Genomic DNA, 15,380 nt, shown 5'->3' with positions numbered 1-15,380 from the left:
TGATGGGAGTTGGGAATCCAAAACATCCAGAGGGAGCACTGGGTTGGAAAAGGCTGCTCAAGTTGTCTTCCTCAACCTGGTGCCTTTCAGAGGTTTCAGGCTACAACTCTCATCAACGCCACCTAACAGCCGGTCACTGTTTTGTGACTGCTGAACATGTGTCCTGCCTTCATTGGGCTGTTTGGGGTTCCACCCCCCTTTCCCTCCTTAAGAATATCTACTTCACCGAATGTTGGTGTTGCCTGAAGCCTCCTGCTACCTCCCATTTGTGTGTGGATGGTACGTTATACTTTAGCTGCATAATGAGCCATACTTAGATGGTGAACATGGTATCCGTGTGCACTGGTACCTCTGGTTACGAACATAATTCGTTCTGGTGATCCGTTCTTAACATGAGGCATGCTTTCGCTAATGGGGCCTCCCGCTGCCACCGCATGATATCTGCTTGCACTCCAGGGCAAAGTTTGCAACCAGGAGCATCTACTTCCAGGTTAGCGGAGCTCATCTTCATAAGGAGGCTGGTACATAACAGGAGGTTACACTGTATTGGATACTTGGTGGAATGTAATAATCTTTGTTAGGCAGTGGGGTTTCTTGGGTGGGTGGGGCTATAGTTCAGTGGTTAGAGCACACTCTTGGCATGCAGAAGGTGTTGGGTTCAATCACCTGCATCTCCAGTTAAAAAGATCAGACGGCAATTGATGGTAAAGGCCCTGAAGCCAAGCAGAGCCACTGCCTGCCAGAGTTGACAGTTCTGAGCTAGATGGACTAGTAGTCCCGACTTAGCATAAGGCAGCTCCTTGTGTTCTAACGCTCTCATGCAACCACTTGATTGACACCCAGTGCCCTTTTAAATATGGGAGGGGGGATTATTGGTTTGTTTTTGTTCTTGATTTTATTATGTATTTTATATTTTTAATATTTCAATTTTATGTTGTGAACCGCCTGGGATCTACTGGTGTAGGGTGGCATACAAATTTAATAAATAATAATAATGACTTCAGCATGGCCATAGCTCAGAGGACAAATAACCCCCTACATTGACTTCCAGTTCCATCAGCCTGTGGCAAAGCTGTTGTGCTCATGCCATTGCCCCTGCTCCCCATTCAAGCCTCAGGTTGGCTTTTGGCGTATCTCCACATTCTGGTTGGGATGAAATAATAATAATAATAAAGGTTTGCATGTTCAGAACTGTAGGAGTTACCATTTGGTCACTATACTATAATTAACTAGTGCCTCTGGCACTCATAGTTACAAATGAATTCTGTTAACTGTGGAAACTATTGTACTTTCCCAGGTGTGAAGTGTAGTCCTTTTACTCACAAGAATCTTGTTGTTTCATTCACAAAACATCCATCAAAGGTGGGTGGTAAATAAACAAATAAAAAGCAAGTGACCTTTTAATGTGTAAAGCAGGAGTCAGCAAACTTTTTCAGCAGGGGGCCAGCCCATTGTCCCTCAGACCTTGTGGTGGGCCGGACTATATTTTTTTTTGGGGGGGGGGGAATGAACTCCTATGCCCCACAAATAACCCTGAGGTGCATTTTAAATAAAAGGACACATTCTACTCATGTAACAACACACTGATTCCCGGACCATCCATGGGCCGGATTTAGAAGGTGATTGGGCCGGATCCGGCCTCTGGGCCTTAGTTTGCCTACCCATGGTGTAAAGAGAAGAGGATTAATGTGTAACACTCAGAGCAGCAAGTCGTGAATTCTGCCGCCTGGGGGTGCTGTGACAGCTGCCAACCTCGGGAGAAAGCCACACTGGGCTTTCAAATCAACACATGGTAGGCTTGTGTGAAATTCCATCTTTTGAGGAAATGATTTGGAACTAATGTTGCTGATGAGAGTGGCTATTGAGAATGGAAGTACATTCTTCCCAATGCCATAGGAATCTTAAGTGTCGTGCAGTATGTTGTTGTATTACAGTATATTCTTTGTGCCACTGTTTGCAGTCCCTTTTAGACCGAGAATAACTACGTAACTGCATAAGAAATGCATCATTACTGATGACTGTACAGGGAAAGAAAATTCCAAAGCTATGGGAGACCATATCGTATCAGCAACACAGAAAGCTGGCGACATCCAGAGCTTTCCCAGATGTACCTGGAGAGGCCAGAGATTGATGTGCTGGCGCTGGTGCACACTCACCCATTTATAGCACAAATAATGTAGCTTTCTCAATGCAGAATTGTTCGTGCTCATTCTCGACATGCTGCTTTAAATCTAGGTTGCTTCTAGATTCTACTGTCCCCAAGGGTGGGTGTGGATACTTGATATGTATTTGAAAAACACATAGCTTATTCATGCCCTTTCCTCCCTGCACATATCCCAGTAGAAGAAAGAAGGAAGTCTCAGCTGTGATCTGCGTATACACTGTGATAGAATTTTTGAGGTCTTAGATATATGGTATATAAGGCTCCTCCGAAGGCTGGCGGTGGGGCGGAGGGCCCTTCTCCCCGCGCCAGCCTTCGGATGGCTTTTCTGAAGGCTGGCGGTGGACCGCCAGCCTTCAGAACAGGTCCGGGGACAGAGGAGAAGCGCAACACACCTTCCCCTCTGTTCTCGGACCTGTCCTGAAGACTTGCGGTGGGAGGAGGGTTTTCCTTCCCACCACCAACATTCAGAATGCTGTTCTGAATGTTGGCGGTGGGGAGGAAAGCCCTTCTCCTCACCGCAAGCCCCGCAAGCTCCGGGAACAGAGGAGAAGCGCAGCACGCCTTCCCCTCTGTTCCCGGACCTGTCCTGAAGGCTTGCGGTGGGGAGAAAAGCCCTTCTCCGCACCGCCAGCCCAGCAAGCGGTTTCCATAGGAACGCATTAATTGATTTTCAATGCATTCCTATGGGAAACCGTGCTTCGCAAGACAAAAAACTCGCCGAACGAATTAATTTCGTCTTGCGAGGTACCACTGTATTCAAAAGTCTGGCAAATTGCCCTTTTAGAGAATATTTATCCTAAAATCTAGGGGATATAGTACAGTGGTACCTCGGGTTAAGTACTTAATTTGTTCTGGAGGCCCGTTCTTAACCTGAAACTGTTCTTAACCTGAAGCACCACTTTAGCTAATGGGGCCTCCTGCTGCTGCCACACCGTAAGAGCACGATTTCTGTTCTCATCCTGAAGCAAAGTTCTTAACCCGAGGTACTATTTCTGGGTTAGTGGAGTCTGTAACCTGAAGCGTATGTAACCTGAAGCGTATGTAACCCAAGGTACCACTGTACAATGTATTGAATTCCACACACCCCATTCAATACGGTTGTATGATTGTGCAAGAAAAGATATCCTCCTTCCTTTCCCACACCCTCAATCTCCCTTGCTAAGGATCCTGACTTTCTCTGTTCTGCTTTTTATTACAAAGGTAAGAAGAGTAATGCCACGTGATACTTTCTATTTTGCTATCCTGCGGGACCCTCCTTCATTGCTGGAATCCTCCAATGCTTATTACAAAACATATTCACCAGCATTTCAGAAAACCAAGACACTGAGTGAGTTTCTGGCATCTCCTTGGACGTACTACAATATAAGCAAAAAGTCTTGGAACTTTTATGCCAGGAACTTCATGTGGTTTGACTTGGGCTATGACAACAATGCAGAATATGATGACTTCTACATCCAGTCTGTAATACAGGATATTGAGCAGAATTTCCAGCTGATGCTGATTGCTGAATACTTTGATGAGTCCATGATCCTTCTGAAGAATATGTTATGCTGGGACCTGGATGATGTGGTTTATTTCAAACTGAACACCTGGAGCCTAGACAGTGTTCAGACTCTGAATCCAGAATACAAGGAAAAGGTGAGAGATTGGTGTGCTCTGGACTGGAAACTTTATACACATTTCAATAACACCTTCTGGATTAAGATCCAAGAGAGGATGAACCTAAAGACTTTGTACAAGGAGGTTGAACTTCTGCAAAAGAGACAGAAGGAACTGATGGAGATGTGCCTCTTGGAGGAAACATCAGTTGATGGAAGCAAAATCATAGACAATAAACTGAAGCCCTTACAGCTGGGGCTTGCGAAAATCTTGGGCTATCACCTCAAGCAGGATTTAGACAATAAGACCCAGATGATCTGCCAAAAGATGATCATGCCTGAGCTCCAGTATACAGCATATCTGTACAGTCACCAGTTCCCAAACAAGACGAGAAAACCCATGGACTTCCCCACTCTATGAAACAAGATTTGCTTATGATAAGGATATACAATTGTGCTGCCAATATAGGGGAATGTAGTCTCATTGGAGGGCAAATGGGGCACTGCCCCACCAACCTCAGGATGCCCTCACTTGTCTACATTCCTATTTGCAACCAGTCCAGGGGGTGGAACTGGCTATTGTCTTAATTCCTCCTTGCAGTACTCCACAGGGAGGAGCCAGAACTGGTTGGTTCTGCTAGCCATTGCCCCAGCTCCACCTACTGTTGGTCTCCCCTGCCCCTGCCCCACTCCCATCACAGTGGTCCAAGCCACCACTGTATAGTCTCAAGTCTCAGTGGTAAAGACCCTGACTCATCACATGTGGGTGGTGGAGATTTTATTCCAGTGAGTGTTTGCCTAATTCGGCATCTTTGGTCTAATCCTCTTTTAAAGCCATCTAAATTGGTTGTCATCACTTTGCAGTGCTCTGGTCCCCAGTAGTTTGCAGCCACTCTTCTTTTTAGTTAAAGGTAAAGGGACCCCTGACCATTAGGCCCAGTCGTGGCCGACTCTGGGGTTGCGGCGCTCATCTCACTTTATTGGCCGAGGGAGCCGGCGTACAGCTTCCGGGTCATGTGGCCAGCATGACTAAGCTGCTTCTGGTGAACCAGAGCAGCGCACAGAAACACTGTTTACCTTCCTGCTGGAGCGGTACCTATTTATCTACTTGCACTTTCATGTGCTTTCAAATTGCTAGGCTGGCAGGAGCAGGGACTGAGCAACGGGAGCTCACCCTGTCGTGGGGATTCGAACCGCGACCTTCTGATCGGCAAGTCCTAGTGTCTGTGGTTTAACCCACAGCGCCACCCATGTCCCTTCTACTCTTCTTTTTAGTACATATCAATAGATGAACCAGGTCATTTTACTCAGTTAGTCAATGCGATGCTGTGATCTTCTAAATATGGGGTGGGAACACACATTACAACTCACTGAATGACTATTTTTATAGAAGGTTCAAGTTCCCACAGCCTTGTTCATGGTTTCATCATCCTTCAGTCAGTTTTGCTCTTATGCTGTAGAGTTACTAGGTAACCATTATGGCTCTGAACCATGAGGTCCTCTGAAATCAATTTCCAGCAATGTATTGAAAGCTCATTTTGTTTGGTTTCATTCCATCTTCTAGGCCTTCAGTTGTCACAGCCCCCTTTGTCCTCAGGTTTCTGCTCCTTGCTTTGTTTAGTCTCCGCCTCCCCGCTTTTCTTAATGGGAACATTTGGACTCAGCTCAGTGAACTGGAAGTAACTCTGTCAGCACGAAACCTAGTCGCACAACATGTCAATTGATTTGCGACTGAAATCAAAATGCAAGAAACTCTAGCCCATGTTACCAACTGCTCCAGTTCAAGAAAAACAGCAGTTTAAGTCCCCAAATGCATGGTGGTTAGGAATGAGGAATAAAATAGAATCAGTTCCCACTCAAAGGCATGCCAGCCTACTTCACACTTCCTGAAACAATGCAAGAACCAAATCACAGCCATCCTTCAAAATCTGCACTTCTCCAAATTTCTCAATGCAGTTTTCCAGGCAAGTACAAGAATATTCCGGTAATAGGGTAAAGTTGCATAAAATGCATATATTAGTTGTTAGCTGAACAATGCTAGCTTGTGCATGTTTACTTGGAAGTAAGTCCCACTGTGTTCAGCGAGACTTGCTCTCTAGTAAGCATGTTTAGGATTGCAGCCTAAAGCAATTTTTGTAAAGGCTGGGGAAAGCTTGACAAAATGCAGAAGGTGAGGGTCAGGATGATGGCAAAGGTGAAGGGCACTGCAAAACATCTGACCAAAAATTGTTTGCTAGCATGAAGGACATGAGGATAATGCTAATTCCTGTTTCTGAGGTTCTAACACCTTTATCAGAAGCCTGGAAATACCGTATTTTTCGCTCTATAAGACACACTTTTTCCCTTCTAAAAAGTAAGGGGAAATGTGTGTGCGTCTTATGGAGCAAATGCAGGTTGTGCAGCTATCCCAGAAGCCAGAACAGCAAGAGCTTATAGAGCGAAAAATACAGTATAGAGTACAAGCTCCCTGCAATGTTTCTAGATAATTGTCTGATGAGAACAGTTTAATGACATGAGCAGCTTTTCATTAGGAAGTAATGCATTCCGTATATCAATAAACTATCAGAGGCATATGGACTGCAGCTGACATTTTGTGTACTCATAATGTGTACACTGGTGGCACTGCATTGGAGTCAGAGTAAATGGTAATTAATGTGTACACGGTCTAAGTCAATAAATTCTGGTGCTTACACCCTCTCATCGAAGCATCCTCCAAACATAAATATCAGTTGCCATCTGGTACCCTATCCAGGTCACCCATCCTACTTTATGGACCTCCGGGGTTGTCTAGTTCAAGTACCGTATCTCTCTTACAGTTCTTCATCTCTAAAGAAGGAACAGCAGGCAAGTCTTGAAACTGCCCATCAGCCAAACAGAGAATTATAGGTAGGTAGGTAGGTAGATGTTATTTGTTATCTGTACAAAGTATGGCTTTGTAATCTACACAGATGTTACAAAGGATAAGACAGTTTCCCCAGAATTCCGTTCCCAGGCTTTCCTTTGAGGAAGGAAGGGGTGGAATTCCGATAATAATGTCGCTCTTCCCAGACTTTAAGGCTGCTAGTCTGGTTTCTTTCCATTTGCACAGATAAAAGCAGAGTAAAGCCACATAGGCCAATGGGCTTACTCCAGCAGCATTAGAGAGGTGAACATGACATTCTCCCTTCACTGCCATTACACTAGACATATGATTCTGATTATGGAGATGTGCGGCTAATGTAGTCCACATATACAGACAAGTAGATATGCCCCGTGAGAGTTTCCCAGTTAGTTAAAAAAATTAAAATAAAAGGGAAAGTGATGGTCACAGGTATCTGCACATGGACATTGCTGACTGTGTCCTCACTGTGCTCTGACAATGAAGTCTTTGTCCTCCATTTGCTGATTAAGCTGCTGGCTGCTGGCTCAGTGCTTTCCCCCCAACCATGGAACAAGTAGCGAGCCCACTGGGTCAGAGGTAGAGGGAAGCGGGGGTGCTTGAGAGTCAGAACGTGACGAATGAAATAAGGCATCACATAAGCAGTGAAGGAAGCTGCTGAAATTGCATCGGTCAGCAAAGCGGAATTTGTAAAGGGCTCATATGAAGACAGATCAACATAAATAACTTATCAGTGGCTTTGGGGACAAAAGACAACCTACCAAGCAGAAAGGGGGCAAGGTTTGTGGTTTCGTGCTTGTTTTTCTTCTGTAGTCTCCGTAAGTTTCTAGATGTCTCCTTCCTTATTTGGGGCATGCCTAGATGGACTAGGATTTTCTCCCTCCATTCCTTAAACTTGTAATATCTCTTCTTCCAAGAAGGGATTAAGAGGAGATTCTGCAGTGTAGTGTGGGCACTGCTCCCGTCTTACCCCTGCCTTTTGGCTGCTACCATCCCCTCCCCAGATAGTGTATCGTGTGACACTCACCCTACTTCCTCTGAGAAATCATAAAATAGTGCAGAGTCCAGTGCTTACCTGGGCCATTCCTGTTTTTTCCAATACTTTGCTCTTTCCTACCAAACCACCATCTGGCATACTGTTCTTGGTGTCCTCCATTCAGTTCCTTTGAAAAAAAGAAAATCACACAAAGAGCGATACAAATGTTTTGTCTACAGTGTTCAAAAAACTATCTGTGTGGACTCTTTGGTACTATAGTGGGACCTAAACCTTTCTCCTGAAATTTATGGATCCTACAAGAATTATGTGTCTGGTTACCATTTTTAAATGAAATTGCTTTTCACTTATTAATTTCTTGTCACCTTTGTTGTATTACGAGCCCCTGCAGATTTGCCTGTTAACGTGGGCATATCCTGCAACATATCCTTGACACAATAGTGCATTAGGTAAAGATAAAGGGACCCCTGACCGTTAAATCCAGTTTCGGACAACTCTGGGGTTGCAGCACTCATCTCGCTTTACTGGCCTAGGGAGCCGGCGTTTGTCCGCAGACAGCTTCCGGATCATGTGGCCACCATGACTAAGCCACTTCTGGCGAACCAGAGCAGCGCACGGAAACACCGTTTACCTTCCCGCTGGAGCGGTACCTATTTATCTACTTGCACTTGATGTGCTTTCAGACTGCTAGGTTGGCAGGAGCAGGGACCGAGCAATGGGAGCTCACTTTGGCGCGGGGATTCGAACCACCAGCCTTCTGATCGGCAAGCCCTGGGCTCTGTGGTTTAGACCACAGCGCCACCCACGTCCCAGAGTAGTGCATTACTGGTGGGTTTATTCCACTTTAGTCTAGTTTAGTTAAACATCATTGCCATCTGGTGGGGCTGTTGCAGAACAAAAGTACAGTAGAAGAAAAATAAACCAGAAGATTTTGTGGTATAAAAAGTTGCGGTATTTCAGCAGGAAGTTACGGGATATGTGCTGACTGGAAATAAAGCAGGGTGACCATCCCAAAACATTTGCAGGAGCAAAGAGTGTTAAGTTGCCTGTTTTTGTATTGTGCATGGGAGGCGATGTGGGTTGGGATTCTGGGACATCATCCCGGCATCCCGGCCATCACTGCTTGTCAGTTAGTGATTGCCAGGTATGACTAATGTGGAGCTAAGCATCATCAAGAATTGTGGGTGATGGGGTAGAATGGTCAAGGATGAGGTGGGAGCGGCTGCTGGTGAGTCTGCTTTAGATTTTACTAACATTCTGTTTTTGGAGATGGGAAAGCATAGGATTACAACAACTATGTTGTGGTGGCTGGCATAGCAAGACCAGAAGATCACAGTCACATCCACACTGTAGATCAGTGATGTCCATTTTTCAAAGGGGGCCAGATTTGATGACGTGAAGGGTCATGAGGGCCAACCAAAGGGTCAACCAAAGTTGTTGACCTTTTTCTAGGATTGAGGTTGTTGACCTTTTTTATGATATTACCCCAAAGGTCTTGAGCTTTTAGGGTTGAAGTTCTTGAGCTTTTTTTAGGATTTTACCACAGGAAATAAACTGCCACAGGGGCCAGATTAAACCAACTGGTGGGTTGGATTAGGCCCCTGAAATGGACTTTGGGTATGCCTGCTGTAGATTGACAGATTCACCCATCCCTAGTTACACAAAAAAAGTCTCTGAATAATTGATAATATATTAAAAAAATAGACATCAGTAAAAAAATACATTATAATATGCACATATTTGAACGAAGACACATACACGTAATAAAAAATACAAAAAGCAACACTCCCCATAACAGCAGCAGAAAGCTTTGGCAGCACACTAACAGCAAACAACAGCATCATAATTCAACCAAAATCTGAAGAAAATGTACATTTTTTTCTGGCACTGAAAAAGTGTCAGTGAAGGCGCAAGGCAGACCTCACTGTTCCACAAAGAGGGTTTATTAAAAGAATTTGACACAGAGCTTATTGGCAGCGCTCTAAAACAGGCCTGCAGCAAGCTCTCTCCTAGGTCAGGAGTGGGGAATCTGTAGCCTCCCAGAAGTTGGACTCCAACTCCCATCATCCCCATTCCAACATGGCTGGCTATCGGAGATTATGGGAGTTGTAGTGCAACAACAAGTTCCCCATCCTTTTCCTCAGCCAAAGGAAGAGATGGAATTAGGTGTCTGGAGGCTTGGGTGCACATTGATTTGCTGTCCTTGAAGACAACACACACCCTTCACCGACTTCACAGGTTCTCTGCTTACAAAGAATGTCTGCTGTGTGGATTTTGAGTTTCAAGTCTGCTGTGTAGATACATCCCACCTCTCTCTTTGGTATTTTAGGGCTTTCTCTCCTTGCTGCAAGTGCAATGGGCTCTCGCCATTTCCCTGCCCGGACAGTCTTGTTTGAAAGGGAGACGAGCGGAGTGACATACCGAGTGCCAGCGCTACTCCACATCCCTTGCGTTGCAAAGCTGCTGGCTTTTGCCGAAGAGCGGCTGAGCGTTGATGATGCTCATGCCAATTTGCTGGTGCTGAGAAGGGGCACTTTCTACAAGAACTTTGTGGACGTAAGACAAAATGAAGCCAGTTTTGCCGACACCGTATGACAGGACTGAAACTTAAGGCATAGAGGAAATTATCTGTGACATCCTTGTGAGTTTCCCACAGGCATCTGGTTGGCCACTTTGAGAAGAGGGTGCTGGACTAGATGGGCCATTGGCCTGACCTAGTGGACTGTTCTTACATCCGTCTCTGCGTTGCTCTTTCTTTGTCACTTCTTTTGTTGTTAGGAATAATATAACTGGTGCCTCTTGATTCTCTTGACTCCCACCTTGTTCAGCCACGCATATAGCAGCCATAATTGCCAGGAATGGACCAGAGCAAATTAAATGATAACAGTTTTTTTTCACTCACTATATTTAGATCCTGCTGCAACCAGCTCATCTTGGCTGCACTGAATAGTCATTTTTCTTATGCTTCATGTGGCCTGCGGTAGAGTAGGGTTTGTTCACAGGGGATGGTTGACACTGTGCTCTTCATATGATAACTTAGGCATAAAACTGCTGTTACAGATGATGGGCAAAGCTTTCTTTACACCCCACCAGGCCCAATGCTTGTCAACAGAGGCAGTGTACATATTCAGCTCCTTATCACTGAATGATCAATACTGAAAGGACCAAAGTTCAAGTACAGTGGTACCTCTGGTTAATAACTTAATTCGTTCCGGAGGTCTGTTCTTAACCTGAAACCATTCTTAACCTGAGGTACCACTTTAGCTAATGGGGCCTTCTGCTGCTGCCGTGCCACTGTTGCGCAATTTCTGTTCTCATCCTGAGGTAAAGTTCTTAACCCGAGGTACTACTTCCGGGTTAGCGGAGTCTGTAACCCAAAGCGTTTGTAACCCAAAGCGTTTGTAACCCGAGGTACCACTGTAATGTGTGGAATCAGCCCTAATGGTTTATGGATACCTTTAAAGATAGAAGTTGCTCTCACTACTGCTACTGAAAACATAAGAAGACCAGACCAAAGTCCTGCCTAGTCCAACATTCTGTCCTCAAAGTGTCCAACCAGGTGCCTAAGGGAAACCAATAAGCAAGACATTAAAATTGGATATTCAATTGAACTCTACCATCCACTGCACTGCCCACTGATAAACCTCATTTCCATTTCTTGGTCTCAGTCTTTTCATTTTTATCAGGATAATATGGATCTGTCCTACAGGGTGGTTGTTGCAAGGGTTACTGAACTAATGCAGATAAAATGCTTTGAATACTTAACAGTTTTGTATAAACAGTTCTGTATACCCGTAATCATGTTACCCATCTGCTTTTGGGTATTCTTACTCACTCAAGGGATTGACTGGTGCCAGTAACACTGGTGTAAGTGATTGGCTTAACGTCAAGTACTTTCAAGCTTTCTTCTCTTTCAAATACTACCTAACACAATGTGATCTTTCCTTTGGAATGAGGAGGGTCCCAGTGAGAGAAGCCTCCAACCTCAAAGATGGTCTCCTGATTAAAGCCCACCACAATAAATGAAAATAAATTATCTCAATGAATAGAATATTTCTGTATGATCAGACAAACACAAGATTGCTAAATCAACACCTTCACACAATTCCTTATTTATCTTTGAGGAGTCTCTTTTCCTTGTTTTTACTGACCAGCTATGAATTAATCTCTTGACCAGATGAGCAAACCTTATGCAATAATGGATTCCTATTTCAAATGAAGTGATTAGTTTTTTCAGGGGAAGATGCCGGGGGGGGGGGGAGGGAATGAATTGGCTTCCTAACTCTTTTACTGTTTTTCTTTGCCAGTGGGAAGATATGCGAGCCCTTGAAACAGCAACTCTGGCACATCATCGGTCCATGAACCCTTGCCCTATCTATGATGAGCTTACCGGCATGGTTTTCCTGTTTTTCATTGCTGTGCTGGGCAGAACCCCTGAAGCCTTTCAGATCATCACAGGCCAAAATGCTGCCCGCCTCTGCTATGTGACTAGTTCTGACCAGGGCATCAGCTGGAGCCATGTGACTGACCTCACCCAGCAAGTTATTGGCGTGTCCATTGAAGGTACGAGACACAGGAGCAGTTTACTTACTTACTTAATTACGGTAATTATGAAATGTATATCCCACTCTTGCTCCCAGAGGAATCCACAGTGGCAAACAACAAGCAACAAAACAACAACAATAATAAATCTTTAAAGCATCTTAAAAATAATTTAAATACAGATCCAGACTGGGAAAGATCTCAACTTAAAAGATCTGTTGAAAGAGAATATGGTCTTCAGCAGGCACTGAAAGGATGACAGCATACTTACCAACTGACCCAGAAAACAAGGACACCCCATTTCCCACCGTGACAATACAGCAGCCATTTGGAGCACCTTGGTCTCGTGCAATTTCGGGCCAAGAACTTGCCCCCCCAGCACATTTTCTGGGCCCGCAATCTTGCACAGGATTTTGGACCAGGAAAATTGTGTCCTGGATTTGGGCCGCATTGTGCTGGAGGGTATGCAACAGAGACAGTGCCTGTCTATTATTCATGGGGAGCAAATTTAGAGGGTTGGTGTCAGAATACGAAAGGCCCAATTCCTACATTGTCTGGAATAGACCTCCTGATAAGGTGGTATCTATAGGAAGCTCTCACCTGCAGAGCACAGTGATCAACTAGATATATAAGTGGTGAGACAATCTTTTATGTTAATAAAGGAGAAGGAATGGAGAAGGGGTACATTTAATGAGCATTCATTCTGATTTGTTTGTGGGAAGGATGATGTCGCATCAAAGCAAGCAACTTGCCTGACACTTTTTTCATTGTAAAAGCTTTGATCTTTGGGGGAAGTTGGTTTGTTGCACAAGAGCTCCCAACCAACTATAATCATGCTACCCGAATTTGTTGGTTTGTGACTGAATCCCACCCCAAAACAGTGGCAATTTGGGAATGCCCAAAGAGTTTTGTGGCACCTTAAAGAGTAACACATTTATCAATTTATTATAACTTATCCAGAAGTTTGATTGTTTCCATGTGATATTAAATCAAAACAATGGTTTCTTGTCCCACTAGAGGTGTTCACTGACAGAGCAAAGTTTGGATGCGTGTGCTATCCGCTTTGTGTTCATTTTGCATACCATTAAGCTTTAATTGAAATGTCACAGACCATGTATTTGGAACATCATTGTCATTTGCAACTTTATTTCTTGACATGTCCTCCTCACTTGTCAAATGAGAATAACATTTCATGCATCTGATGAAGTGGACTCTGTTATACAAAAGCTCCCACCATAATAAATGTGAACTTCATTGCCACTTAGTGGAAGGGCCATAGCTTAGCAGTAGAGCATCTACCTTTCATGCAGAGGGTCCCAGATTCAATCCTCAGCATCTCTAGGTAGGACTGGGAGAGACTCCCTCTCTGAAAGCCTGGAGACCTGCTGTCAATCAGCACAGGCAGTCCTGAGCTAGATGGACCAATGGGTCTGTCTCCGTATAAAGCCGTTTATATTCATGACTCTTTGTTGTCATTTTTCCTGACCCTGTCTTTTTCCTTTTGCTTCAGACTGGGCCACTTTTGCGCTAGGCCCTGGGCACGGCATCCAACTGAAGTCAGGCCGCCTGCTATTGCCAGCCTATGCTTACCATATTGACTGCAAAGAGTGCTTTGGGAAGCTCTGCAAAACCACCCCTCACGCTTTCACCTTCTACAGCGATGACCACGGGCAGAGCTGGCAGTTTGGTGAGTTCATCCCAAATCTGCAGACCGTCGAGTGCCAGATGGTGTCGGTGGATGAGGAGGACGGCAGCAACGTGCTCTATTGCAACGCCAGGAGTCCTCTGGGCTTCCGGGTGCAGGCCCTTAGCACGGATGACGGGGCCGTATTTCACTCAGGCCAGCTGGTACAGCGGCTTGTGGAGACCCCACACGGTTGCCATGGCAGCATCATCGGGTTCCAAGCTCCACTTTACTATTTACAGCACAACACTTGCGAATTCCAGAGAGACACCTGCTCTGATAAAGATGTGGGCTTCCTACCTCAGGGTTGGTCTGATATGAAACACCCACCTAGTCTTGCCTCACCTACCCCTTTTTTCTGCAGCCAGCCTCTGAGCCACCGGCAGCCTCAGGAAACAAGAACTTCTGGTGTCTGTTCTGGTCCCATCTCATCAGGTAAAGGACATGCTGATCTAGAAAATGCTAAAGCTGGAAGTATTTCGCAATTGGGCTTTTCTTTCCAAATGCCAACATGGGTGCTATATTGCCACCCAACGAGCTCCAGATCCCGAGTCAACCTGGGGATTTACCTCAGCACTTTCCCTAGGGATGCTGACAGCTGGACTGAGCCCTGGGTTATTTACGAAGGCCCCAGCGCCTACTCAGATCTGGCCTACATTGAGCTGCCTTATCCAGATTTGTCAATAACTGGGATCCCAGCCATAGCTTTTGCCTGCCTGTATGAGAACGGGGTGCGGTCCCCGTATGAGCAAATCTCCTTCAGTATGTTCACGTTGCATGAAGTTCTTCAGAACATTCCTCTCACAACTTCTGCCCCAGGTTTGAAGCAGCCGTCAGGCGGTAGAAAGAGAAAGGGGAAGAGTTGTGTTATTTCTTAAAGATCATGACAGAGAGCCAAACTTAATGTCATACTAAAGATGTCACTAGAAACCATGTCAATTTTTATATTACTAATATCAAGCGCAAAGGCAGATTTTCATAGAGAATGCAGCAAGCAAGAAGGAGTAGAGGTTTAATCTTTCCCTCCTGTTGTATTCTGCTAACTGAGTTTGTGTTTTGATAATTTTGCCCCTAGGAGCACCCAGTAGCTGAGGAAGGAGGTGGAAGGAGGGAGAAGAGAGAGGGAGTTAATAATATGATTGAGAATGTGGCTGGAGGTTATCAATAAAGCTCTCTTTGAAAATCATTAGAATATCTTTCTTCTGGTTGAAGGAATAATACAAAACCCCTACAAGTAGGAAAGCATAATGCAAAAGCCCATGGGATTCTTTCCAAAAGAATTATCTCAGATATCCATTCAGTCTCCAGTTCCTATGCTATCACTGCTACTTTGCTTTCAAACAATGGAACACACAAAGTAGAGAAAGTGACCTATTCACTTAGACCAGCCTTCTGTATTGGCTTTTTGCAGGGGGCTTCAGGGAGTGGGGAATCCCCAACGTGCCAATGGATGCTGATATTAGCTAAAGGGATTTCAATCAGGACTGTGGTATTAGCTGTATACCCCCTGCCTGGCACCA

General features: G+C 44.9%; 2 protein-coding genes across 4 annotated transcripts; both read left to right on the top strand.

The window, feature by feature from the left end:
• Positions 1–317: 317 nt before the first annotated feature.
• GAL3ST2 (galactose-3-O-sulfotransferase 2) lies at positions 318–5,228 on the top strand. Its single transcript, XM_053387442.1, has 2 exons — positions 318–329; positions 3,365–5,228. The coding sequence occupies exons 1-2, from the start codon at positions 318–320 to the stop codon at positions 4,181–4,183; spliced, it is 831 nt and encodes a 276-aa protein (XP_053243417.1). The 3' UTR covers positions 4,184–5,228.
• A 1,965-nt stretch (positions 5,229–7,193) lies between these two features.
• Positions 7,194–15,233, top strand: NEU4 (neuraminidase 4). 3 transcript variants are annotated; one of them, XM_053389892.1, is made up of 4 exons: positions 7,194–7,420; positions 9,964–10,190; positions 11,942–12,197; positions 13,687–15,233. In XM_053389892.1, exons 2-4 carry the CDS (start codon positions 9,990–9,992, stop codon positions 14,736–14,738), a joined length of 1,509 nt encoding a protein of 502 aa, XP_053245867.1. In that variant the 5' UTR covers positions 7,194–7,420; positions 9,964–9,989; the 3' UTR covers positions 14,739–15,233. The 3 variants fall into 3 exon arrangements, with proteins under 3 accessions (XP_053245867.1, XP_053245868.1, XP_053245869.1); XM_053389893.1 differs by lacking the exon at positions 9,964–10,190; XM_053389894.1 differs by lacking the exon at positions 7,194–7,420 and having other exon boundaries at positions 10,179–10,275.
• Positions 15,234–15,380: the final 147 nt, after the last annotated feature.

The sequence above is a fragment of the Podarcis raffonei genome, chromosome 5 (assembly GCF_027172205.1).
Source record: "Podarcis raffonei isolate rPodRaf1 chromosome 5, rPodRaf1.pri, whole genome shotgun sequence".
NCBI classification, from domain to species: Eukaryota; Metazoa; Chordata; class Lepidosauria; order Squamata; family Lacertidae; genus Podarcis; species Podarcis raffonei.
Note: the sequence above shows the minus strand (reverse complement) of the source record. Positions and strands in the feature narration are given on the sequence as shown.

Bases quoted from the DNA above. Each gene is read 5' to 3' on its own strand.
- NEU4 (XM_053389892.1), top strand. From the start codon at position 9,990: ATGGGCTCTCGCCATTTCCCTGCCCGGACAGTCTTGTTTGAAAGGGAG. The intron at 10,191-11,941 runs GTAAGACAAAAT...TTTCTTTGCCAG, and splicing joins TCTACAAGAACTTTGTGGAC to TGGGAAGATATGCGAGCCCT. The intron at 12,198-13,686 runs GTACGAGACACA...CTTTTGCTTCAG, and splicing joins TATTGGCGTGTCCATTGAAG to ACTGGGCCACTTTTGCGCTA.